This window comes from Tachypleus tridentatus, chromosome 7 (genome assembly GCF_004210375.1).
Source record: "Tachypleus tridentatus isolate NWPU-2018 chromosome 7, ASM421037v1, whole genome shotgun sequence".
Lineage (NCBI taxonomy): Eukaryota > Metazoa > Arthropoda > Merostomata > Xiphosura > Limulidae > Tachypleus > Tachypleus tridentatus.
In genome coordinates, this window is record NC_134831.1 from 73,526,556 (window position 1) to 73,554,497 (window position 27,942).

The 27,942-nt window shown below is 37.0% G+C and overlaps 1 protein-coding gene across 1 annotated transcript in view; it reads right to left on the reverse strand.

Moving 5' to 3' along the window:
* The window catches only part of ncm (pre-mRNA-splicing factor nucampholin), a 74,560-nt gene that overhangs the window by 45,906 nt on the left and 712 nt on the right, over positions 1–27,942 (reverse strand). The window contains exons 2-6 of the mRNA XM_076512464.1: positions 19,042–19,105; positions 10,832–11,700; positions 10,105–10,233; positions 5,995–6,088; positions 489–617 (exon numbers count right to left, since the gene is read on the reverse strand). Coding sequence (XP_076368579.1) covers positions 489–617; positions 5,995–6,088; positions 10,105–10,233; positions 10,832–11,700; positions 19,042–19,105 — 1,285 coding nt within the window. The remainder of the gene's footprint in view (positions 1–488; positions 618–5,994; positions 6,089–10,104; positions 10,234–10,831; positions 11,701–19,041; positions 19,106–27,942) is intronic.

Genomic DNA, 27,942 nt, shown 5'->3' on the forward strand with positions numbered 1-27,942 from the left:
AACATGAAAGAAAATATTTTTATTCTTAGCAGGAAAAATGAAAAATCTTTCAGCCAGATTGATTCAGTAAATACACAGAGTAATCTTTAGTATACATACTTTATTTAAAAAACCTCAGATTTGTGTAAAATGTAGTAATGTTTACTAAAGGCTTGACAAATTCTGACTTATAGTATGTATAGTTTCGTGGTGGTTACAAGGTAGGCCAAATAAACCAAGCCTACCTCCATAGGATAAATGGCACATCAAAACTGCAAATCTAAATTTCCATTAGTATCAGTGAGCAGCTTTACTTTCAGATTTTTAGGCTTAAATGTACATATTTTCAAAAACTTTAGCACCTGAAAAATTCACATACTAAGCAGAAGGTCAGTACACTGACCATGTTTAAAAACTACCATGTTTTTAAAAAGTCCTCACAATTCAAAAAAGGATGCTGACTTTAATTACCAAAAAGAATTATTAAAGGACATTACTAAAGTACATACCACTTGCTGGTTAATCAGATGACCAAGAAACCTTGAAGAAGAGAGACTAAGATGTTTATCATTTCTTCTAAAACCACGACGAAACTGAATTATAAGACGTCGGATGATGAGCTCTCCAATTTGAGGAAACTGTAAAATACAAATGTGTGTGTGTGTGTCTATAGATATATATATATAAATGTGTGCACTCACACACATACATATCAGTTCTTATATAAAAAGTACACCAAAATTTACTAACATAAGATTTGTAAAAATTGAAAAATTAATTATAACTGATATTCTATGGTACTACGAATCCCATGTGTTCAGGAAATTTCCTAAGAAATATGTCAACTGTTCTATTGAATAGATTGTTTTGGAAAGTATATGGTGGGTTGGTTGAATTGGCATTTTATGGTGCAAAACAAATAGGCTATCTGCACTAAACATCAGGTAAAAAGTTATAAAAATTTGTATAAAGGAATCAAGGTAAAACAAAACAAAGTTTAATTTTTGAATTAAAAACATAAATAGTGTAAAATCCAATTTTAATACATAGTTAACAGCAGTAAGAGAGAAACTACACTAATACAAGTTGTAAAGGACTTTCTGTACCATAATTTTAATTATCATAACTTGACAGAATGCAGAGATGCCAACTATTTCAAATGACTGAGTGTAATGATTGTAGACAGAGCCCTTTCACAGTTTTAGTCCTTTTAGATTTGCCAGAAACAAGACAATCTGGTGAACGAAGCCTCTTTTTTCCATCTTGTGAACGATCGCCTTGGTGTTTCTATGCTGCTTAGTAAACGAGAAATACCCATCTACACAAGCGCTGATTGGCTGACAAGCACTGATGACATAACTACGGATTCCCCCACGTACCAAGTATGGAGAAGCACCACACTCAAACTATTGGTAGACGTCAGAGATACAAATATTTTTAATTATTTCAAGCACAAATATGATTATCACAAGTAGCCATTTGGACTGTGTCTTTTATTTATTATCAAAATTTATTTGTATCTCACTAGAAATTTTCTTTTCACCCCTTTTAAGCCCTGGGGGAACAATTTATCACTTCATTGTATAGGCCTATATAATATATAATAATTTGGAAGTTGCAACAAGTCGTAATGTTTGTCTGTATGAGCATACAATCGTAATGCACACACCAAAATCGTAATGGTTGGCATCCCTGAGAATGACTAATGGGTAAGTTCAAACATCAGCTTTTGTCACCTGAAGTTAACCTTTCCAATTCTGGTTTTGACCTATTTGCATTACAGCCATTTTCTAATATCATAACAAACTAGTTGTACTTTAATTCATAAAAAGGAATGATATTAAAAAAAAGATCTAATTTATGAATTAAAAACTTAAATAGCATTAAAAATGTCAATGGCATTTAAAAAACTAAAACAATTGAAAGATGGACAGTGTCACCATAGTTTGGGACAAAACACGTCTAAAGTGGTGCCATCACTGAGAATCGTAATGACAGCAAAACAGTTAAATGTGCTTTTGTGACCTGAGTGTCACACAGAGAACACATTGGTACATCAGTCCCAGATAAAAGAAAACGATGAGTTAAAAACTGTGACCAATGCATAGTCTAGTTAGGAAAACTTTCTCTTTCCAATCCTTACAGAAATAAGATGGCCAAAGTCCAATAGAAGGTTTATTTGGAAAAGCTTGTTTTCACACTGCTCACTCCAAGTCAACTACCAATTGGAACGGAGGCAAGCCTTGAATACAGGACCATAGTCCATGAATGGAACAAGCACAGCAGTGATAGAGCCAGAGTAGACAGACTTAGCTGTGGTATCAGCAAGCTCATTCCCATGAACACCAATGTGACCTGGTATCCAAAAGAACTGGATAGAAGTAGATGTTAAAGAGAAATGGGCCAGTCGCTTTTGAATATTAGTGAGAACAGAATGAGAACTAACGATAAGTGATTCCTTGGCCAGAAGAGAACTGATCGAGCCAGTATAAATAGTGCAATTTGAGTACTGTTTAGCTTCTATGTGATCCAGGGCAAGAAAAATGGCATACAGTTCAGCAGTGAACACAGAAACTGTAGAGAAGATTCTGTGCACAACCATCAAACCACAGCAGAACCCACTGAGTAACCTGATTTCGAATCATCCATATAAATGGGAATGGAAGGATGGTTTGAAAGATGTTCAGTAAATAACAGACAGTATTTCCAATCAGGAGTATCTGCTTTTCTCAGATAATTTAAAGAAAGGTCACATTTGGGGATTGTGATAAGCCATGGTGGGATGGGCTGACCAGTGGATACATCAAGATTATCCAACAACAGACCCAATTCATCCAAATATACCTGGATACGAAGGCCAAAAGTAACAATGGCAGATCGCCTGTTCTGAAAAAGCATGGTCCACTAAGGAAAAGAAAAACACAACCCCAGGTGGAATGCTGTGGTAAGGATCAAAGTTTCAAAGCATATAGTAAAGACAGTCACAAACAGCAGAGGTGTAGAGGAGATTCATGAAATTCTATGTACAAGCTCTGGACTGAGGAAGTGCAGAAAGTACCAGTGCAGAGCCAAAGTCCCTGATGATGATGATTGGGGTCCAGCATCTTCAAGGCCGAGGTCCTGCCAGAGCCACAGACCATTGACTCATAGTCTATTTTCAATTGGATAAGAGCACGATATATGTTTAGCACAGAACATCAATCTGCTCCCCAAGTAGTGGAAAAAGATGACACAGAGGATGTTCAGTGCTCTTATACATTTGACTCATAGCTGCTTAATGTATGGTATAAAGGTCAGCTTACGATCAAAGATAAACCATAAGAACTTTGTCTCAGGGACCACAGGTAGCAAACTTCACCAACATAGAGTTCAAGATCATGGTGAATACCCTGCTGGCAGCAAAATTGCATGCAAACTGTTTTAGATAGAAAGAAATTAAAACTGTCTGCTGTGGTCCACTTCAGTAAATGACTGAGGGCAGTCTGTATCAGCCACTTTATATACCTCATGTTCGACAACTGACATGAGATGTAAAAGTCATAAACACAGAGCCCTTTTGCAACAGTAAGAAGGAGTTGTTCAGTGATGGCATTAATCTTAATACTGCAAAGTGTGACACTCAAAACACAGCCCTGAAGAACTCCAGGTTCCTGTAGAAAATAACAGGAAAGTGTCAAACCCGTACAAACTTGGATTCACCTGTACATTAAAAAATTGTTAATGAAAATGGGCAAATGGAAATGTCACGCATATAAGTGGAGGTCTCACAAAATGCCATACCTCCATGTTGTATCATAAGCCTTCTCAAGGTCAAAGAATATTGATACAAAATGTTGTCATTTGAGAAAGGCTCCTCTGATTGACATTTTAAGTCAAATTAGGTCATCCATGTTGGAGTGCTGTTGTCAGAACCCATATTGGGTGGGCAAGAGGAGGATGTTTGATTCAAGGAACCAAACAAGACAAGCAATAACCATCCTCTCTAAGCTCTTACAGAGACAGCTTATCAAAGCAATTGGACAGTAGTTTGAAGGAATCTTGAAATCCTTCCCATGCTTAGAGAAAGGTAGGACAATAGCCTGGCACCAAGCATCAGGAAAACATTCTCCTGCCAAAACCAGTTAAAAACAATCAATAGAATAGTAAGAGAAGCAGGAGACAGATGACACAGAATGTCATAATGTGTATCATCAGGTCCAACTGATATACTGCCAGACTAATAAAGGGACAGCTTGAGATCCACCAGTGTAAAGAGACGATTACAGTAATACAGACAATCAGCTCGATAGGAAAGAAGCAATTGCTCTGACTGAGTCTTGATGGCTAAGAAGATGGAGGAAGAAGCAGAAGTGCTAGATACCTGGCAAAAGCCTTCACCAAGAGTTTAAGTGATGCTCCGAGTATCAGCTACTTCCTGGCCATCAGAGAACAAGATTAGAGGGGGACAGAATTATATTGCCCACTGACCTTTTGAATCTCGTCTCATGTGACTTTGGAACTGGTGGTAGGAGATATGCCAGTTGTGAACTTAATCCAAGATTTCTTCTGGCTTTGACAGCTTACCCACCGAGCATATGCACGGGCCTGCTGAAAAGCTATGAAGTTCGAGAGTGTGAGATATCTACAGAAAGTATCCCAAGCCCCTTTTACGAGCCTTCCATGCCATGTGGCAGGCAGAATTCCACCACAAACGAGGATATAGTGGAAAACATGCCGAGGTTTTAGGAATACACTGAGCAGTTGCCTGTATAATACAGTCAGTTACTGTTGCCACACAGTCGTCTATTGATGGCTGACAGACGATGGCAGAATCAAGATCTACAAGAGCAGTGAAAGAGAACCAATTGGCTTCATCCAGCTTCTACTGCAAGTCAGATTATATCAACCACAGCCAGTCTGAAAATGATAGCAATATGATCACTGCCTCGTAGGTTACTGTCAACCCTCCATGAAAAGTGGGAGAATACTGAAGGGGAGCAAATTGAGAGATCAATAGTAATAAAGAACTGACTAGGTGCACAAAAGTAAGCATTAGGCCAGAGGGGATTATGTCCATTAAAGTCTCCCAGGATTAAAAAGGGAGATGGTAATTGTTCAATGACAGCATCAAGGTCTGATTGATCATGGGTCTCTTCAGGAGACAGATAGAGAGACCAAACAGTGATGGTACAACTAAAGGAAACATGGATGTCTACAGCCTCCAAGGGTATGTCAAGTGGTAAAGACAGGGTAGGCACATGCTGATCAACTAACAGTGCCACCCCTCCATGCACTCATCAATCACACAGCCTGTTATTTTTGTACAAAGAAAACTGTCAAAAGGTGACTGTATAAGCAGATTTGAGAAATATGTCCTGTAAGGAAAGACATACAGGATGGTAAGAAGCAATCAGTGCTTTGATGCCATTCAGGTCAGAACGTAAACCTCTACAGTTCCATTGTTATTTATGTGTAGGCAAATTGGGTGGAGAACCCTTCTCTTTTTGACCATATATTTTTCCTTTATTTGAGAAAGGTCTATAAACCTCCATGGAATCTGCCCTGGGTTGTTGTTGGAAGAGAATTCCAGCAACTGAGGACATGAATGAATGATCGTTTTGCACCTTGGGGTGGGAAAAAATGTACTCTTTTACAAAAATATATATATATAACAAAATGATGAATTAAAAGGTTACTTCCTACTACATAGAGGTTTTGATATTGAATCATATTATCTCTTTTCAATGCCAAAGGCTTAGTTAATAAATCATTAGCTACCAATACTAACAACAGGTAAAAATTATTCTAATATTCTTTACAAATGTGAATAAAGTTTGAAAAATTAAAATATTAATAATTTTATCCTAAATAAAAATGTTGTACTCCTCTTATTAAGTTTAAAAAAAACTAAGTGTAATATGTAAAATTACACAAAGCATTATTATCAACTAAGGTGAGAGCCATCCAATGTTACTAACCCTTGTGAACTATTTTAACCATGGGATTATTTAGACAAGTCTAAATACTATATATTACCTTAGAATTGATGACTGCAACAAAAGCAGAATACACATGGCTGAAAGTAGGTGATATAGCCTGTGCCTGTATAACGGAACGAGCTAAAAGACCTCTTGAGAAAAATATTCGAAACAAGTTAGTGACATGCATATTATATAATCTTTCAGTAACATTTACTTTATTAAAATGTAATAAATAATGTGATGTATTAGTTTTTTAAACTTAAAGAAACTGTTAGTTAAATTATGTTTTACAAAACTTTACAAAAACAAACAGAATTTGAACTCTAGTAATATTTTTCTTCACTTAGCATGCATAACCAATTAGATCCTGCTTTAGTGAAGATGTTAACCATATAGTAATACTTAAAAACATACATATTCAATGGACTTTTCACTAAATTATGAATCATTTAGGCCCTCAATATCACAAAAGTATCCCTCTTATATGATCTTTTTTGTAGTTTTGTCAGAATCAAGTACAGAAATCTCAGCTGATTCTAATCAAAGACTAGATGATTTTACCTCAATTAAAAATGAATGAAAAACAAGAAATCTATGAAGAAGCAGATTTTAACAGGCATTTATCAATATAATGTCAGGAGTATAACTTTAAATAGTATGATTAATTTAGTTTAAGTTAAATAAAAGATATCAAAATAGAAAAAAAACTTTGATATTCATTAACATTTTACTATAAATATGACATACATACACATATGCATACATTATTAATTGGTGGTATACCACTTACTAATGGCATACAACACTTTCTAAATGCAATATTATCAGTTACTGTGCATTCAGTTGAGTCAGTGTTATCGTGGAGTTATCACCATGATCCTTTGAGGATTACCAATCAATTAATAATACAATTATTTTGAAAAAATACATAAACTCAATCAATGCCTTTTCTCTGAAACACAAATGGGATTGGTATTGATAATGCAAGAGAACAAAATGCCTTAAAGGAATTTCGATCCATTTGCTGAGATAAAGAAATAAAAATGAATGTTTATTATGCATTTAAATGCTTGTATTTATTTTTAATGTAAATAATATATATATTTGAACTAAAATATTTTATTTCCAATGAAGTTTCTACCATTTACAAAATAAAATACTTGCTAGATGATATGATGCAAAGATATGCTGACAAGCTCATTCAATAACATACCAACAGTACTAAGTAGCACCACTCTGTAATATCAAGTTCAAAACCCATTTTCCTAGAAATTTCTGCTGTAGCAGATGTAATATTTTTTCAGTTACATGCCTAAATGTCTTAGTTTATAATTAAATGCCCTGTACCTTGTACTAACTCATATGAATGAAGATTTTTTAAACAGAAAAGAGTAATAACATGAATCTGGCCAAATCTAGACTACATATTCTGTAAATGCTTTATACAAATGATGGGTCTTGTAAGTATATTCCGTAAGTTATTGTCAAAGCACTTTTACTGTTTGCAAATAGAGAAAATTTACCTTAATTCTGGGCCAGACATAAGTGTGACTTGACCTCTCTTCACAAGAAAGAGGAAATTTACTAAAACACACATCACACCAAAAATGCCCATAACTAAGAAACTGAGACATCAAACATTTTTACAATCATTGTTGTATGTAATTAAACACAAAGCTACACAAAGGGCTATCAGAGCTCTGCCCACCCTGGGTATTGAAACCCAGTTTCTAGATGTACCACTGTGCCAATGGGGGAGGGACGTTTTTACTGTCTGTGGCAAATTACTTGTATATTCTGCAACATGAACTGATAACAGGTTTGAATTCAAAATGTGTTGCCAGGTATACAACTAAAGTGTTGGGCCTTAAGTATGGGTAGAGTTACAGAAAGTTTAACAGTACAGTACCAACACTGGATTAAACATAATTCTAATATTAGAGGTTGTTTTAGTTTTATTATTTATACAAGACATCAAGCCTATTGACAATACCAGTCCTTGCTCAAATCCTAGTTTGTGCAACATCATGGCAGAATAAATCAACAATGCAACTCAGATGTGCAAGCTGAAACAGACAATGCTACACACACACACACATAGTGGATAGGTTGACAGATCATCATTGTGAGAAGACAATTTGCTACATTCTGCTCATGGAGGGTAGAAATAACATGGAATTGTCTATTTACAAGTTATAAATAGAACTGGTTGGCATAGCTCCTAAGTCAGGGAGGTTTCTTAACAGCAGAAGGATATGTTTATATTCCATTAGCTAGTGAGCAGCCCCATAATAACAGAATATTGGTCTGCCATTACTTACCTACTTTGGTTAGGTGGACAGAACTAGAAAAAAGATTTCTAAACAGCCTATAAATAACAATATATTTAAACAGAAAGGAGAAACTGAAACTGGGCACTAAGTCAGAAACCTCAACTAAACAGCAAGAAAATAAGAATAAAAATAAAACCAAGGCTTAAATACCAAGCTGGTAAATAATGCATGCATACAAAAGTGCACCAGACATGCCCAGTAACATTATGATAGATTACTATAATGTCACAAAAATCAGGGGAAGCAAATGCTGCTTTGAGAAGTTCTCTGAATTTTATGAAATTATACTCTTTCAACAAACTAAAACCTCATACTCTGCTGAAGAGTTCACTTTCATTGGCTTTAATTTCTTAACACATGTTGGCACAAAAGATGTGATGGCCATTGCAGCTTAAAACAATAGCAATATCTACTATGAATATTCTGACAGCTTTCAGGATAACTGCAAACTACAAACCATCGAGAAACTTAGTTACCTGAACATATCCTCATCATCAGATGAGTCATTACCACCATCTACATGAAATGTTACACAATACATCACTCTGAGGACTGGAGGCTCCTGCCTGATCTGTCTAACAATGCTCACCAACTACAATAACATAGCTATGAAGGGCATCAATGAATTGCAAGTTTCAGCAGGAAACAGAGGGAAAGATTATTACTTGCTCATGTTTTACCACTCTTATCTACTCTATCCTGTATTATGCACTAACAATGATTAGTATAATTGATATGCAGTTAGATAAGACAAAAACATATGAGATGCCTGTTTAAAAATGGTCACAAAATATACTTCATACATACCCATCAAGGCTCTGTTACATATCACTACTCTAAAAAGCATCACAGAGAGCCAACAGCACTTTCAAGCAAAATTATCCACTAGGTTTTGCAGTGTAAGGATAATAATTTTCACCATCATTCAATTGTTCATTCCAGCTCCAAATCCACTCTTAAGGCACCAAGAAACAGAAAAATGTCTAATAGGCCTCTCAAGAGACAGTCACAAATGATTATATGATTTACAAACACTAATAAAAAAATTGGTCACCACCAGATCTCAGGTACCCTATATGGAATAAACATTTGTCACTGCGAGGAAATCAGCCTACACAAAGCATAGAAATTGTAGTGAGAGTGAAACAGTAAAGGCCAATCAGCACCTGTCAGAAGTGCCCAGTGAAAAGTCACTTGTCATCATAGCCACAGATAATCCTTACATCAAAGATAGGGGAAAAACTGTTTAAACATTTATTGTCTTGTGGAGCACCAATATTCTGCATAAGACTCATAAAGCATTCAAGCTTCACAAAGTCAGTGCAAGGATAGAGCCAGAAGCCAAAAATCCTTTCTTCTGGATTGTTAAAAGTAATGAACCAATGGGAGACAGTATCACCAATATAATATTTACGACTAATTACACCTAAAAAAGTAATACACATTAATTAGTGAAAGTAACATACACACACAATGTTTTTAAAATAATATTACACATAATAAAATGTAGATACTGGAATGTGACAAATTGCACAGAGCACTAAACTGGAGTGATAAAATAGGAAAAAGTATTCAATCAATGTTTATCAGCCATAAACTATTGGCTGATAGAAACAAGTTCAATGTGTTTCTAAGCATGAAACAAAAGAAAAACATGTATAAATTTTTAAGTTTTCAAACTGTAGTTGTTAACACATGGCAATTTCAAAATGTGATTAGGTACATTACCCATATTGTAAAGATTTCAAACATTACAAATTTCAAAAGCTTCACAAAAAAAAGATATCTTGAAAATAAACCAAAGAGGATGTATGAAACTGTTTAGCACTTACCGTCCTCGAATTATGTTTTCTTGAAAAAGTTCTCGTACAATAATACCAATATTGGAGACATTGACCTTGTTGACCAAACCAATTATACTTTTCTTTAAAGCTTCCCAAGCAATTCGTTGATATTCAATGCTAAACACAAAAGCTATTTGTAAATTATCTATAGAAATAAATATGCACATGAACAAAGTAAAGAGATATTACAACTGTAATATGCATTCATAAACAAACAACCTACCATGTGCATGCATGCACACTGTAAAGTTGGACAGTTAACTCAGTTACTTATGATCAGAGATTACAAAAGGCATCAAATCCCAATTTTTAGCATTATATGTTTTTTGTTTCTTTTCTTGCATTCTCCCATTATAATAACTGATTAGTTGAATCTAATTAATGACCATAATGATTAATCAACCAACAAATTCCACTGATCACATATATTCTTAAAAACAGAAATTGGAGAAAAATTTTAAAAAAACTTCAAAATTCTTAATTAAATGAAAATCTTTTTTATTCTGTAAACAAAAGCATTCAGTAAGATAAAATTACAAACTTTTCAATCTGCTCTGTAGATTAATTCCTTTTGAAATAAATCAGTAGTACAATAAAACAAGATAAGTTTTGTACAGAATAAAATATAAAAATAATACCAAATAAAATGACAGGCCTGATCAAATTCTACACATAATCCATGTCTGTCTTCTACTTAGTGATAAAAAAATTCTACCTTGATTTATCTGTAATCTGGGCTTGCATCATTTTCAGCCTTGCTGGTGGAATGTAGGCACCTGCAGTCCTTGATGTCAAGTAATTTTGTTCTGATTTATTTTTTAAGGATGCAGGAACATCCTCATCTTTCTTTTCCACCTGTGAAACTTCATCACGATTATCTGTTCTCAGTCCTTTTTTGTCACCCACCTTTTTCTTTTCAGCATTATTTTCAGTATCTCCACCCCAGTAACGTTGTCCTACAATCCCACTTTCAAGATTTTCACCATCTCTTCGTCTACCATTTTCCTCACCATTGTCACTCTGCCAGTATCTCCTACCCAAATGTTGAGCATCACGCCTTCTTTCTTCTCTATTTCTATAACCATACCTTTTTCTGTCATATTCTTCATACAATCTACTTCTACCAGTCTTTCTATTTTGTGGGGAATATCTGTTTCTCCTGTGTGAATGATCAATATCTTTATGCCTGTTGTCCTTCCAATTCCCTCTCTTTAATGTAGAAACATCTCCTTCACCGTTACCTTCTCCACTTCTAGTTTTCTCTGGTTGCTTTTCTTTTCTAATGGCTGATTCCTTTATGATGTCAAATGAGTTATCGTCCTCTGGATGCAACAGCAGATGATGATCCTCATCACTTTCTGAATCTTTCTTCTGTTCATGTAAATTATTTCTTTTCTGTTCTCTTGGTTTCGTTCTTCTCTGGTCAGGTGCATTTCTCACCAGGTCACTCTCTGAGTTTTGGATAGAGCTATGTAACTCTTCATCACTCGCTGCTGGTGGTGTGTATGGTCTCTTTCTACCTTGGAATTTACTGTCATCATTTGAGCCAGAAAAAGCATTTTCAGAAGAACTCGATTTTTTCCTCTTAAAAGGAATGAAAATACAAATAACAATGTATGAATACCATGCAGTTGCAGTGCATTGGCTCTTAATTACTTCACAAGAAAAATTATTAGTAAGCAAAAATGATTTATAAGCATAATGAAAGTTATTCTACAACAAGAACACACTATGTTGCAACTGAGAAGGCATAGCAATGTTCTCTGTATAAAGTAATTTTCATGATTTTTACACAAGTCATTGTTTGTCAATTTGATATTAGCACAATGTGCTTTAATACACAAATAACAAAATCAAAAGTTCTAACTAAATTTCCTTTCTTATTTTGAAACATGACTCACAGAGTTATATACATGAGAGATCAGTGAAGCAGTTAATTCCAATTTGGTTGGTTGAAATAAAAGGGTAGTTCTAAACAGAATTTTGATGGGAACACTTATGACTATGCTGTATATATCCGCTATTCATATATAATACATATACACTGCTGGCCAAAATCTTAAGGCCAATGAACATAAAGAAAAAACATGCATTTTGTGTTGTTAGATTCAACCACTTATTTGAGTAGAGCTTCGAAAGATGAGAATAAGAAAAGGGAAAATAAAAATAAAAAACTTTTTTAGCATTTAATAGAGATAATGTGAACACTATGAAATTAGCCTAAATACTGACTGGTCAAAAGTTTAAGAACATACTGAAATAAAGTATCAATCGGTAAACACATAACAAAATTTAGTCATTTATGTTCTAGCATTAGCATTGTCAACATCTCCCACTGACATCTTCTGTGTTACATTGGGCAAAAACATGGTAAAAGCTGAAAAATTGAGAGTTTGAACTTGGCAGAATTGTTGAGCTACAAAAGTAAGGTCTCTCTCAATGTGCCATCATTGGTGAGATTGGGCACAGTAAAACTGGTGTTGCAAACTTCTTAAAAGACCCTGAGAAATACAGAACAAAAATTTCAAGTGGTTGGGATGTAGAAAAGTATAGCTTTCATTCTCTGATGAGAAAAAATTTAACTTGGATGGTCCAAATGGCTTCCAACATTACTGGCACGATAAGGATATTCTACTGGGGACATTTTCTACACGACACAGTAGAGGAGATTCCATCATGATCTGGGGTGCTTTCTCCTTCCATGGAATAATGGAGCTTCAGGTTATATAGGGGCATCAAACAGTAGCTGGCTACACTGGCATGTTGGAGAGAGCATTCTTATTGACTGAAGGCCCTCGCTTACATAGAAATGACTGGATCTTTCAGCAGGACAACGCTGCAATTCACAATGCCTGCAGGACAAAGGCCTTTTCCATGGCAAATAACATGATTCTTTTGGACCATCCAGCGTGTTCACCCAAACTGAACCCCATTGAAAATGTGTGGGGGTGGATGGCAAGGGAAGTTTATAAAAATGGACGTCAATTCCAAAAAGCTTGTGATCTTTGTGAAGCCATCTTCACTACTTGGAATAAAATTCCAGCCACCCATCTGCAAACGCTTATATCAACCATGCCAAAGCAAATGTTTGCAGTTATCCCCAATAACGACCATACAACTCACTACTAAGACCTCTTGTTGGGCATTTCCTACCCTGTTTAGGACTTATTTTTGGTATGGTCTTAAACTTTTGACCAGCTAGTATTCAGGTTAATTTCATAGTGTTCACATTTTCCCTGTTAAAGGCTAAAAAAGGATTTTTATTTCTATTTTCCCTTTTCTTATTTTCATCTTTTGAAGCTCTATTAAAATAAGTGCTTGAGTCTAACAATGCAAAATGCATATTTTTTCTTTATGTTCATTGGCCTTAAGATTTTAGCCAGCAGTGTATTTTAACTATATGTTCAAAAGAAACCATCTAAAAATGTTGAGAAGAAAGATATCAAATAAGAAACAAGGATTTTCAGTTGGTAAGTAATAGAGTAAACAAGTACTGAATTCACAGAAAAAAAATACTACACCTCACAAGAAATGACATACAGGATGGTAGGAAGCAACCAGTGTTTTGATATCATCCAGATTAGAACGCAAACCTCGACAGTTCCATTGTATCAAGGTGGCCATTTTTAATGATGAGTAGACGAAGTGGCTGGAGAACCCTTATGTTTACGACCACGTCTTTTTTCCTTACTGTCCTTATTCGGAGGAGGTCTATCGACCTCCTAGATCCTGACCTGGTTTGATGGGGCAGGTCTTTGTTGTTGGAAGGGGATTCCAGTGACTGAGGACACAATCAAATAATTGTTTTGCATCGTGGGGTTGAAGAAAAAGATGTATCAGAAGAAATGCCTGTATTTGAAACTGAAGGATGTGGATCTTGAGATTTGTTGGACTGTATGGGAGTAACAGAGATGGGTGTAGAAGTCGATTCATCAACCTTTTTAACCATGGAGGTCAAAAGGCTTTTCATTTGTTTTGAAAACGATTCTCTTGGAGGCACAGAGAGATCTGTTTGCACTCTCACTGTAGTTGTTGAACGAATTGCAGCATTATATGTCCACGATGGAGTGTCAGACAGTAATTTCCGAGCCTCAGGATAACTAATGTTATGGGTCGTTTTCAAATTCTGCACCTCTTTTTCCTCCAACCATTTTGGGCAAGAACGAAAATATGAAGGGTGGGAACTATTGTGGGGCCGTGTGACACTCACAGGCATCGTGACCCTTGCCACCACAACGAGCACATGTCAGGAAACCACGACGGGACGTCTTTGAGTGGCCGAACCTCTGACATTGGAAACATCAAAGAGAGTTTGGAATGTACGGCCGTACCCTGCAAATTAGATAGCCTGCCTTGATGGTGGCAGGTGCACGTGGAGATGTAAATGTCAAAACGAAAATATTTGTCGGTAGTGTAATTCTGTCTTTGCGAGTGGAGATGCGCCTCACTGCAGAAACTCCTTGAGTGGAGAGACCAGCGAGAATCCCTGACTCTGGGACGTTCTTCAAGTCCCTCTCAACAATAACTCGTCATGATGAATTCAAGGTAGCATGAAGGATAACCTCAATAGGTACATCCCCAATTGCCTTTGAATTCAAGAGTTCACTGTGTTGGGAGGTGGATGTTTCAACCAATATGTCTCCAGATCGAAGCTTCTTTACTGACTTTGGAGAGCCAGCAAGACCCTCTAGTCCCTTCTGAACAAAAAAGGGGGACATTTGCCCTAAAGGTTTTTCTGAAAGAGAATGTAATATAAGAAAATGGGGTACAGGTGTTACAGATGTTGAAGTTTGCTGCTCAGAGTCTTCAAGACGTAGTCATTTACCTATTGACTGTTTTTTTCACCATTTTATTTAAATTTTTTGAAGGAGGATCCATAGGAAAAAAGGAAAATTTTGGTACCCACTGACCCCACCCACCATGAGACCTACAAGGGGGACACTGAAATGCCAAGCAAGGACACTGCAGCAATGTTAGGATTTCGTGAGCACTGTACCCAAACACCAGCATCAGACACAATGTCCACAACACCCGTTGAGAACTTCCAACACTGGTACTTGGTTGACTCTAGCCCAAGTGGACCAGCCGAATGACCCAAGGGGGCCACCCAAAGGCTGCCCATCTACAGGAATTCAAGACCAAAGTGGGGTGTTAGGGTTGGACCCCTCAACCACCAGGATCCTCTCCTCCCCTTCACAGGTCGCCACGCACGACAAACACGTGGGTGGATGTTTATATCCCAGACGAGGTAAACTGAAAGAACAGAACCTTCCCTGGGAGGTCCCCTCACCACGTACAGGAATCCACGAGGGGGAAACATATAGGAGAAGGTAGAGAGAGACTAATGTTGGTGTCAAAGAAGACCTACAAAGTGACTAAATATTAGGTGAGTCGAGGGACTGACTTCACTAATTTGATCAACCAGCCCACTAAAGCTGGCACTGATAGGAGTGAGTGAGTGTGAATGGTTGACTCCTGACTGGAATGAGCTAGAAGGAATTAGTTATCCATGTAATGACAAAATAGCATTCCCAGAGCATGAATATAAAGAGCAAAGACCCAAACAATGCAATAAAACATATTTAGAGCTGAGGTAAATCTGAGGTCGATAATGAAGAACAATTGTAACTTGGAGGTAGGCACTGGAGACATACATTTTTTTCATCCATAATCCTTGGAAAAATGCCCATCTTAAAGTGAGAAAGGGCTCCATACTGGATTTGAGAATGTGATGAAGCAATTGAGACATGATAAATCAATGAGTGGTGTCCAATCTCAGGTTTTCTTAGGGTTCACAAAAAGATGTGAATAAAAAACCCCTAGGAGATGGTGAACTGATTTGATAGCCTTCTGCAAAAGTAAATTTTAAACAACCCCTGACACATGTTGGCATGTCACAGGATCTTGAGAAGGAGGAAAGGAAATAGAGTGAGGAGAAACAAGAAGTGAGGAAAGAAATCTGATAGCAAAACCCTCTAAAAGAACCTGTGCCACTCAGTGATTGTCAATGAAGAGAAGCAAGAGAGTAAGAAAATCCAACAGTTATGTTCCCACTGGATCCACATTGACTTGGGGGGGGGGGGTATATTGTCAATGACCTTGGAAAAAGAAAGTAACCAGATTTGAAGGAATGGGTAATGACTGTGAGAATGTAGAATGTGAAGAAGGAATAGGTGGCATAGAAGGCTTTGACTGAGAAAAACGAGCCACGAAAAAGGAAAGAGTGAACTGCTGGTGGGCTAATGTCATCCACAGCTCAATATTCTCAGCGGCAGTATCAAAGACATAACGTACAAGAAAAGGAGAAAGACATTAAGTCACCAAGATAAGTAAAGGGTAAATTGACACAAGGCAAAACTGAGTTCCTACCTATAAGAGCCTGACAACAAGGAAACCTTCTATGTAACACCAGAGCCAAAGATGACATTCCAACTTATGTGGAGAAGAGAAGGTGAATGGTATTGGTAGAAAAATCACTCTGAAATTCTGTGGAGAGCCTCTGAGAGTGGATGAATGAAAGAAAGATGCCTGAGAAGAACAGTATGGGTAAAAGAAGGCTAAGTATACTGGTATTTATAAGACTAACATTAGATATGGAAAATGCCCCACAGAGAGAGAATAAAAAACCCAACAACTGTTAATCCAAAAATGGATAGTCCAACCAATGGCAAGAAAGAGCTTACTGATTGGAGAATCTTGGGGGGTACAGCATGCTGATCCCCTCCTTTAACTGGGAGAGAAAGTGACCCACACTGACCTGAATATCAGGAAAGAGGGACAAAGGGAGTAAGAAATAGGGAAAAAGAGACAAAACATCACAAACCTTACACACAAACTTTATGAAGGCCAAGGCCAATCTTCAGGCTGGAATTGGGAAGGAACAACAATCTCAGGAGGAGGAAAAAATTATCAAAATCCTCATTGCTGAATAATTTCAGCAGAACCATAAGGAACCCAGGCAATATCAGGGGACAAAGGTTGACCTATGGAAACATTCAATATTCCAATGTACAAAAATCCACTGTTGGGTCAACAGCACTTGAGAGATGAAACAAAACATTGATCATTGTTGTGCCCCAGTAGTAACGTTGACTTCAGAATTTCTAACTCACAACATATGCACAACATTATCGAGTGCAGATATGGGGCAACAATTATAAACCGGGATAAATTATTTTAAAGCATGGAGAAAAAAAACTTTGAGCAAAAATTAAATTGTTTCACATGGAAAGCACTAAGAAGCACAAAAGCAAACATCTGTACTCAAAAGCTGCCAAATGACATCAGAATTTTCAGTAGAGAAGTGTACAGGGAATTGTATGCATCACATAAGCATTTGATACCAGTATTGTTTAACAGATAATGCATGATATTATGCATCAGACAAGGTGGAAATCTGAGACTTGTGGCATGGTTGAAAAAAAGTTTTGCACATAAAGGACAACATTGAACAAGCATAATTAATATTATAAAAGGTAAGTACTGTATCATAATTAGGATGCTTTAGATGTTACACAAATTACATTTGAATTTTTTCAGATGAAGAAAAGTATTATTAATCTTAACATGAATATCACTTTGCACCCGGAGCAGTCAACACACTGACTTCATATATCTACAGACAAATCCTCTGCAAAAAACTGAATTAAGAAATATAATTTTTTGTGTACAAAAGCCTTGTAATGTTTATTGAAAGCTTGTCAAATTTTGTGCAGATACACATGCCACACTAAATGTTATAGTATGGGAACTCTAGTAGTTATTTTCAGATTAAAAGGTCAGTGGAATCCATTACCTCTGTATAGAAATAGTTAAATAAGGTTATGCATTGTAACCAAAAATATTTGCTTGATAAGCCTTTAAAAATTTTGCATGTGTAAGATATCAAACAAACCTTTTTTTTTAGGTTTCATACATATGGTTTAATGACCAAAAAATCATAAATTACTATATCAATACCATAAAAATTTACTATAATTTATCAAGCTTAGTAACCAAGCTGTTTTTAAGGTATAAAAAACAAAAAAATTTCAAACAGACTAAAGACACAACCTATCTTCTCGAAATCTTTATTAGAAAGATGAGTAGCCTTCTAACACATTAAAATGCCTGAGAAAACCACTAGGAGGACATTCTAGGCTGTCAATTGATTATTCATCTCATATATTGAAGTAAATGTATATTAAAGATCTTTTCTAAAAATAAAAAGAGGTGAACAAGGCCAATGTGTTTGATTCAGAACATGAGGAATATCTCAACAAATAGAAAAGATGCGAGGTTCTTATTTTATATTCTAGCTTGTAAATATCAGCAACCCGAGTTCCTAATTTGTATGAAACTCCAAACTTTTAGTACTCTGACATCAGAAACATCTAATTTGAACCAGTGCTGCATTCAACATAAAATAATCAATATCTACTTTTAAATTAATAAATTGAATAATGTATAATAATAAAATTTGAATTATAATCTACAGTTTGATGCAAACTTACTGATGTAAATTCATTAAGTTGTAGTTCAAAAAAATTTTGAATGCAAATCAACAAGCATGATGTGGCCTTTGACCTGTCTATAAAGGGTTAAAGGAACACTGAAAATTTTACAATAGGGTAACACTTTAAGCAGAGGCAAGAATGTACGTAATAAATGGTGGTGACAAGGAGTATTAAAACACATGGGTTAGATTTGTTTTTGAATTTCGAGCAAAGCTACATGAGAACTACCTGCAGTAGTTATCCTTAATTTAGCAGTATGCAACTAGAGAGAAGGCAGTTAATTACCACCACCCACCACCAACTCTTGTACCAATGAAGAGTGGGGTTGAACTTCACGTTATAACACCACTGCAGTTGAAAATTTGTCATTCTCAGATAAATATTCTATTCTATTAAGCAATAATGCCAAAAGACAATTGCTATAGTGTACCTTTCTTTTTGACTGAGACTGTACAACCCTGTCACTTCTTGGAGATAAGTCACGTGCTTCAGTCCTGAAAAATAAAAATAGACTTCTAATATATAAACTGAAAAAAAACACATAAAATAATAAATTATTCTTTACCAACAATGATTTAACATTCTCTCCTTTAAACACACACACAGATACATGAAGTCTGCAGATAATCTAAGTTTCAGATTTTATTGCAACCCATAAAAAAAACTTGTTTGCATCTTCTGAAAATAATCACTCTTTTCCAAGTTTAACTCACAAGCTGCAAGTCACAGGAACAAAAACCATTGTAAAATATGCTTGCCTTTTCAACCATGGAAATGTCAACCTTATTATTCAATGAAAAACCCTAGTCCAAGTGTTAGTATTGAGCATTGCCAGCCAGATGTTGTAAACAAACCAAACTTTCTGGCCTTCTTATTCATTTGCTAACGGTTTTCAAACTATGCAAGCACTAAATTAGCAAAATATTTAGTTCACATAATAAATTGACATAATTCCAATTTTTAAATTACTTTAGGCTACATGAAGAACATTCTAAATATTGGGTTTTTACTTTGGCTAAGTACATTTTTGCCTAGTATGTGAATTTAGATTGTTTAATTTGATTGATTACAAAGTTTTAATAACTGAAAAGTTAAAGACAACATTGTCATAAACACACAAATATGTAAAAGAGTAGAAATTATCATGAAATACATATTAGAAAACATGTATGTGATATTATTAAAATTGATGTGTGATAAATGAACAAGTCATTGTTTCTAAATGTTCAACAGACTAACATAATGTTCAGCCTCAGAAATATTTAGTATTTTATGTACTACTACATATATAAATGTTACTTAGTAGGTATTGTATATGATGCACGACTTTTTGTATGCTAACTTCATATGAAATAATTGTACATTGGAAAAATAACTATTTTGATATAATATATAAAAAGTAGTTGTTATAGTTGAAACATTTTTAGAAGGCACTAGTCAATTACACATGGCACCAGTACATCAAATTCACATGCAACATATTCATGACGTTATATCTGCACTCTGAGAATGGAGAAAAATAGTTCTCCATGACAGGAAACAGAGGCAAAAAGAAAAAACTGTAATCCCTATTGTAAATTTACATGAACACAGGATAAAAATTTCACATCACACAAGGAAAACGTTTTTACAGTGTCATATAAGCAAGAAATCCAATTTCTTAAAAGCTAGTGTGACCATTGTTTTGTAAGGTAATTTATATACTATGTCAAGGACGATGCACAAAAGTCACAAGTTGATGAGTAAGTTTTGAATACTTGGAGATGCAAATATTTGTTACAGCACTAAAACAAGCAACAGTTATTTAATTATGAATTAAGAACTGTTTGTTTTATTTTGTTTTAGAATTTCGCACAAAGCTACTCGAGGGCTATCTGTGCTAGTTGTCCCTTATTTAGTAGTGTAAGACTAGAGGGAAGGCAGCTAGTCATCACCACCCACCGCCAACTCTTGGGATACTCTTTTACCAACGAATAGTGGGATTGACCATCACATTATAAGGCCCCCACGGCTGGGAGGGCGAGCATGTTTGGCGCGATTCGGGCACGAACCCGCGACCCTCAGATTATGAAGCGCACGCCTTAACTCGCTAGGCCATGCCGGGCCGAATAAAGAACTGAATTACATAGATTTCGTGGATCTTCTCAAAACACAAGCTTTTAAAAAGTTGTAGATGGCTTCATGCTACAAATAATGAAGTAATAATATAAATAAGTTGAGCTACAGATAGCAATATTTTCATTTTCAAACCATAAATCAAGGTGCAAAGAATGACAGCAGCATCGTAATTATAAAAGTATTTAAATGGACACAAGTTTCTACATTAAACTTTCAAATTACAACAGACTGAGTGAAAATATTTATTTAACAAAAAAAGAAAAGCAATGCTGATATGAGATACAATATTTTTAAATTACTGGTTAATAATATAGCATACTTCTATAGACCTGGAGATTTGGTATAAACTCATTTCATATTCAAGGTTGATTGACTGATTCAGTGTTTTTTGGCACAAAGCAGCTAGGCTATCTGTGCCAAATGTCCAGTAAAAAGGTAAAAATAAATTAAATGTAGTAAAATACATAAAAGGAAATGAAGGTAAAACAAAACATCATTGAGAAACAGAAAAAGCATAAAACCAATGTTGACACCTAGTCTACAATGTTAAGAGAGAGCAGAGTAAGAGAAGTTGTAAAGGACTTTCTCTAACAAAATAGTAATGATCATAATGATCGTAACCTGCCAGGAAGACTAACAGGCAAGTACAAGAACCACCGTCAGTCACCTGAAGTTGGCCTTTCCAGTCCTGGTTCCAGGTTATGTTGTCATAACAGCCATTACCAAAAGGGAAAATATAAAAAGTGTTAAAAGACACATAGCAAAATTGTAATAAAAATTAGCCAAATGTCCTGTAAAAAGGTAAAAGTAGTAAAATTAATAAAAGGAAACAAAAGTAAAAACAAAACAGCAATTAAAAACAGAAAATGGCACAAAACCAATGTTGACATCCAGTCTACAAAGTTGTAAAGGACTTCCTGCAGCAGAATGGTAATGATCATAACCCACCAGGAAGACTAACAGGTATGTACAAGAACCACCGTCAGTCACCTGAAGTTGGTCTTTCCAGTGCTGGTGTTGAGTTATTTAATGTTCAGGCCATTTTCCAATGTCAAATTGAGCTAGAGAGGTTGGGACTCTGGAAAGGGAACCACAATTAAAAAGGTGTAATGAATAAATATCAAACACTTAAATGAGGTTAAAAAGATTAATGGCCATTAAAAAACTAAAAATTTTATCACCAATAACATTGTCCAATGTTACGGACAAACCCTGGGACAGAACGTTTAAAATAGTGCCGTCGTTGAGAGTCGTAATGATGGCAAGAAAATAAAATGTGGCTTACAGTGATTTGAGTGTTACACAAACTACACACTTGTGCATCAGTTCCAGATAAAAAAAAACGATGAGTTAAAAAGCTGTGTCTAGTTAGAACAACTTCCTCCTTCCGGAAACTAGACGGCCAAAGCCCAATATAGGGTTTTATTTGAAAAAGCTTGTTGTCACGTTGCTCACTCCAAGTGGACTGCCAGCTGGTAAGGAGCCGAGCCTTGAATACAGGACCATAGTCCATGTACAGAATAGGCACAGTGGTGATAGCACCAGAGCATATAGATTTAGCTGTCGTGTCTGCAAGCACATTCCGCGAAATACCAACGTGGCCTGGTATCCAGAAAAACTGGATAGAAGTAGATGTTAATGAGAAATGGGCCAGTCAGTTTTGAATATCAGCAAGAACAGGGTGTGAGCCAACATGAAGTGATTCCAAGACCAGCAGAGAACTAAGCGAGTCAGTATAAATAGTGCAGTCGGAGTACTGCTGAGCTTCAATATGATCCAGGGCAAGAGATATGGCGTACAGTTCAGCAGTGAACACAGAAGCTGTAGAGGGGATCCTGCTCGCAGCCACTAAACCACAACAAACCATGGTGGAACCCACAGAATTACCTGATTTGGAACCATCCGTATAAATTGGAATGGAATGATTGTTTGAAAGATGTTCAGAAAATAAAAGATGGTACTTCCAATCAGGAGTATCTGCCCTTTTCAGATGACTTAAAGAAAGTCACATTTGGGGGGTGTAATAAGCCATGGGGGGATGGGCTGACCAGTGGATTCTGCAATGTTATCCAAGGACAGACCCAATTCATCCAATTGCACCTGGATGTGAAGGCCAAAAGGAGCAATGGCAGATCGTCTGTTCTGAAAAAGTAAGGCCCACTGAGGAAGGAAAACACATCCCTAAGTGAGATGCTTTGGTAGGGAAAGAAGTTTCGAAGAATACAGTAAAGACAGTTGCAAACGACGAAGGTGCAGAGAAGGTTTGCGAGATTTCACATATAAGCTCTGAACTGGGGAGGTGAAAAAAGCCCCAGTGCAGAGTCGAAGTCCTTGATGATGAATGGGGTCCAGCATCTTTAAGGCCGAGGGTCTGGCAGAGCCATAGACTATTGATCCATAGTTGAGTTTTGATTGAATAAGAGCATGATATATGTTTAACACAGAACATCGATCCGTTCCCCAACTGGCGGTAGAGAGGACACGGAGGATGTTCAGTGCTCTTGTGCATTTGACCCATAGCTGCATTAAGTGTGGTATAAAGGTCAGCTTGCAGTCAAAGATAAGCCCCAAGAACTTGGTCTCAGGGACCACTGGCAGCGAAACTTCACCGATATAGAGTTCAGGATCAGGGTGAATTCCCTGTTGGCGGCAAAAGTGCATGCAAACAGTTTCAGAGAGAGAAAAATTAAAGCTGTTTGCCAAAGTCCACTTCAGTACATGATTGAGGGCAGTTTGTAGTTGCCACTCAATATATCTCATGTTCGACGACTGACACGAGATGTGAAAGTCGCCGACACAGAGCCCGTTTGCAACAATGAGAGGGAGTTGTTTAGTGATGGCATTTATCTTTATACTGAAAAGTGTGACACTCAAAACACAGCCCTGAGGAATCCCAAGTTCCTGTACAAAAGAGCGAGCGTGCCAAACCCACACAAACTTGGAATCTCCTGTCCATTAAAAATTTTTTAATAAACATGGGTAGATGGCCACGTAACCCATATGTATGGAGGTCTCGCAAAATGCCATACCTCCATGTTGTGTCATAAGCCTTCTCTATGTCAAAGAATATTGATACAAGATGTTGGCATTTGAGAAAGGCTTCTCTGATAGATGTTTCAAGTTGAATTAGGTGGTCTGTGGTGGAGTGCTGTCAACAGAACCCACACTGGGTGGGCGAGAGGAGGTTGTTTGATTCAAGGAACCAAACAAGACGAGCATTAACCATCTTTTCTAATGTCTTACAGAGACAGCTCATCAAAGCAACTGGACAGTAGTTTGAAGGAATCTTGGAATCCTTCCCATGCTTAGAAAAAGGTAGGACAATAGCCTGGCACAAAGCATCAGGAAAACATTCTCCTGCCAAATCCAGTTAAAAACAATTAGAAGAATATCAAGAGAAGCAGGAGAGAGATAGTGCAGCATGTCATAATGTGCATCATCAGGTCCAAAAGATGTGCTGCCAGACCGATGAAGGGCCATTTTCAGTTCCTCCAGCGTAAAGGGACAATAATAGTCAAGGAGACAGTTAGTTCGAAAGGAAAGAGGTGAACACTCTGCCCGAGTCTTGATGGCCAAGAAAGTGGAGGAACAATCAGAAGTGCAAGATACCCAACAAAAGCTTTCATCTAGAGTATCGGCGATGCTCCGGACATCAGCTACCTCTTGGCCATGAGAAAGTAAGATGGAGAGGGGGACAGAAATATAGTGCCCACTGACCTTTTGAATACTGTCCCATATTACCTTGGAAATGGTGGGAGAAGATATGCTAGTTGTAAACTTAATCCAAGGTTCCTTCTGGCTTTGACGTCTTACCCACCTAGCATGTGCACGCGGCCGTTGGAAAGCAATGTGATTCAAAAGTGTGGGATATCTACGGAAAGTACCCCAGGCCTGTTTTTGAGCCTTCCGTGCCAAGTGGCAAGCAGGATTCCACCACTAACGAGAATATCGTAGAAAACATGTGGAGGTTTCAGGAATACACTGAGCAGCTGCTTGTATAATACAGTCAGTTACTGCTGCCACACAGTCGTCTATTGATGGTTGATTCATGATGGCAGGATCAAGTTCTGCGAGAGCAGTGGAAGTGGACCAGTCTGCTGATCCAGCATCCACCGGGGCACGCGGGTAGGGTGGCATCGACCACGGCCAGTCTCTCTCAAAAGTAGAGGAAAATGATCACTGCCGAGTGGATTATTGTCAACCCTCCAGGAAAAAATGGGAAAATAATGAAGGGGAGCAAATCGAGAGATCAATAGGGGTAAAGGACTGACTAGGTGCATGAAAATAAGTGGAAAAACCAGTATTGAAAAGAGAAAGATTATGATCAGAGACCATATGCTCTACAGATCGGCCCCTCCCATCATAGCACTTCCCAGAGGGATGATGTCCATTAAAGTCCCCCAGGATTAGAAAGGGAGACAGCAACTGTTCAACGAGAGCATCAAGGTCTGATTGATCATATGTCTCTCCAGGAAACAGGTAGAGAGAACAAACCGTGATGGTATGACCCAAGGAAACACGGATGGTATATCAACCTCCATGGATCCTGCCCTGGGTCGATTGGGCAGGTCTTTGTTACTGGAAGGGGATTCCAGTGACTGAAGATGCAAATGAATGATTGTTTTGCCTCTTGGGGTGTGAGAAAAAGATATATCAGAAGAAATGCTTGTATTTGAAACTGAAGGATGTGGATCTTGAGGTTTGTTAGAATATATGGGAGGAACAGAGATGGGTGTGGAAGTCGATTCATCAACCTTTTTAACCATGGAGGTCAAAAGGCTTTTCATTTGTTTTGAAAACGATTCTCTTGGAGGCACAGAGAGATCTGTCTGCACTCCCACTGTAGTTGTGGAACCAAGTGCAGCAGCATATGTCCGAGATGGAGTGTCGCACATCAATTTCCGAGTCTCAGGATAACTAATGTTATGAGTCATTTTCAAATGCTGCACCTCTTTTTCTTCCAACCATTTTGGGCAAAAACGAAAGAAGGAAGGGTGGGAACCATTGCTGTTAACACAATGTGGGTCCGTGTGACACTCACAGGCATCGTGGTCCTTGCCACCACAACGAGCACATGTCAGGGAACCACGGCAGGACGTCTTTGAGTGGCCAAACCTTTGACATTGGAAACATCGAAGAGGGTTTGGAATGTACAGCCTCACCCTACAAATTAGATAACCTGCCTTGATGGTGGCAGGTGCACGTGGTGATGTAAATGTCAAAACGAGGTTATCTGTCAACAGTGTAACTCCATCATGGCAAGTAATGATGCGCCTCATTGCAGAAACTCCTTGAGTGGAGAGACCAGCGAGAATCTCTGAATGGGGACGTTCTTCAAATCCCTCTCAACAATAACACTTCATGAAGAATTCAAGGTAGCATGAGGGGTAACCTCAATAGGTATATCCCCAATTGCCTTTGAATTCAAGAGAAGTTCACTGTGTTGGGAAGTGGATGTTTTAACCAATATGTCTCCAGATCAAAGCTTCTTAACTGACTTTGGAGAGCCAGCAAGACCCTCTAGTCCCTTCTGAATGAAAAAGGGGGACATTTGCCCTAAAGGTTTTTCTAAAAGAGAATGTAATATAAGAAAATGAGGTACATGTGTTACAGATGTTGAAGATTGCTGCTTAGAGTCTTCAAGACGTGGTCGTTTACCTATTGACTGTTTTTTCACTATTTTATTTAAAGTTTTTGTAGGAGGATCCATAGGAAAAAAGGAAAATTTCAGTACCCACTGACCCCACCCACCATGGAGCCCTACAACGGAATGCACTACAATGTCATGCTAGGACATTGCAGCAACGCCAGGGTTTCGTGAGCACTATACCCAAATACCAGCATCAGACACAATGTCCACAACCCCTGTTGAGAACTTCCAACACTGGTACTTGGTTGACTCTAGCCCAAGTGGACCAGCTGATTGACCCAAGGGGAGCCACCCAAAGGCCACCCATCTACAGAAATTCAAGGCCAAAGTGGTGTGTTAGGGTTGGACCCCTCAACTACCAGGATCCTCTCCTCCCCTTCATGGGTCGCCACGCACGGCAAGCACTTGGGTGGATGTTTAGATCCCAGAGGAGGTCCCCTCACCACGTATAGGAATCCACACCGAGGGATCATATTCAAGGTTACACTGAAAAATACCATAATGAAAACAATTGTTAATAACAGAAGCATAGTAAAATTAAGAAATGTTTAATTAACTGTATTCATTAATGGATGAGTTTTAGTTTTGACCTAAGCAGGTGAAAAAGTCTAATTAGAAGTTAATATTAGTGTAACTTGTACATAAATAAAATACATAAAACAGTATAATTTTACAGTTGTACTTAGAACAAAAACTACAATAAATTATGCATATTGAACAGATTAATCTTGATTAGATGAACCACGATAGTGGTTCTTCAAAAGATCTACCTGGGACTTCCACAAAAATTCCAGTAAACAATATGGGTAAAACCCATCTTAAAAGCAAACTTGTTCTCAAAACACTTGAGATCTTCTTTTTCAGTGGTTAAAGTTGCAAAAATATTGTTAACAGCAAAAATGTTGATTTTCCCAATTGTTAGACAAAACTTAATATTCATCTGTTGGCTTGTAATATTATTATAATTTTTGTTTCACAAGCTTACAGAAAAAACAGCTGTGAATATTTGATTCAAACCTGGACAAACCTACTAAAACAGCTTCTCTGCAGGCTGTAGGAGTTTTGTTACATTTATTCTTGAAAGAGGAGGAGAGATTTTATCACTTTTAGCCATATTTCTCTTCAAAGCCATTCAAGCACCAAAGCCTACAGCAAATTCAACATGGTATATTGTGCCAAAATCTATGCACAGCTACCAAACTCCTGCAAAGGTTGTAGGGCAATTTAAGTCTTTAGTTGTAGGTTTGATAATATAATCCTTGCATTTTGATTCAACTTGCTTTTGTACCTTTCTAGTGATCCCAATTTCCCTTTCCAACTAAGAGTTTTTAATTATCTTATGCTACACTACAAGCTGTATGTACATTGTTATATCACTCTCAGCATATATCTTTTAACAATATATCATAAACAATACCTTTAAGAGTACTAACTATAAACTACAGCTTCCAAACACTATTGTTTATAACCAATACTGACCTCAAATTTTTGTGTAGAATATTCATATGTCCAAAAACAAATTATATATTTTTGTTTACATCTTACTTTAATTGTTTTATCATT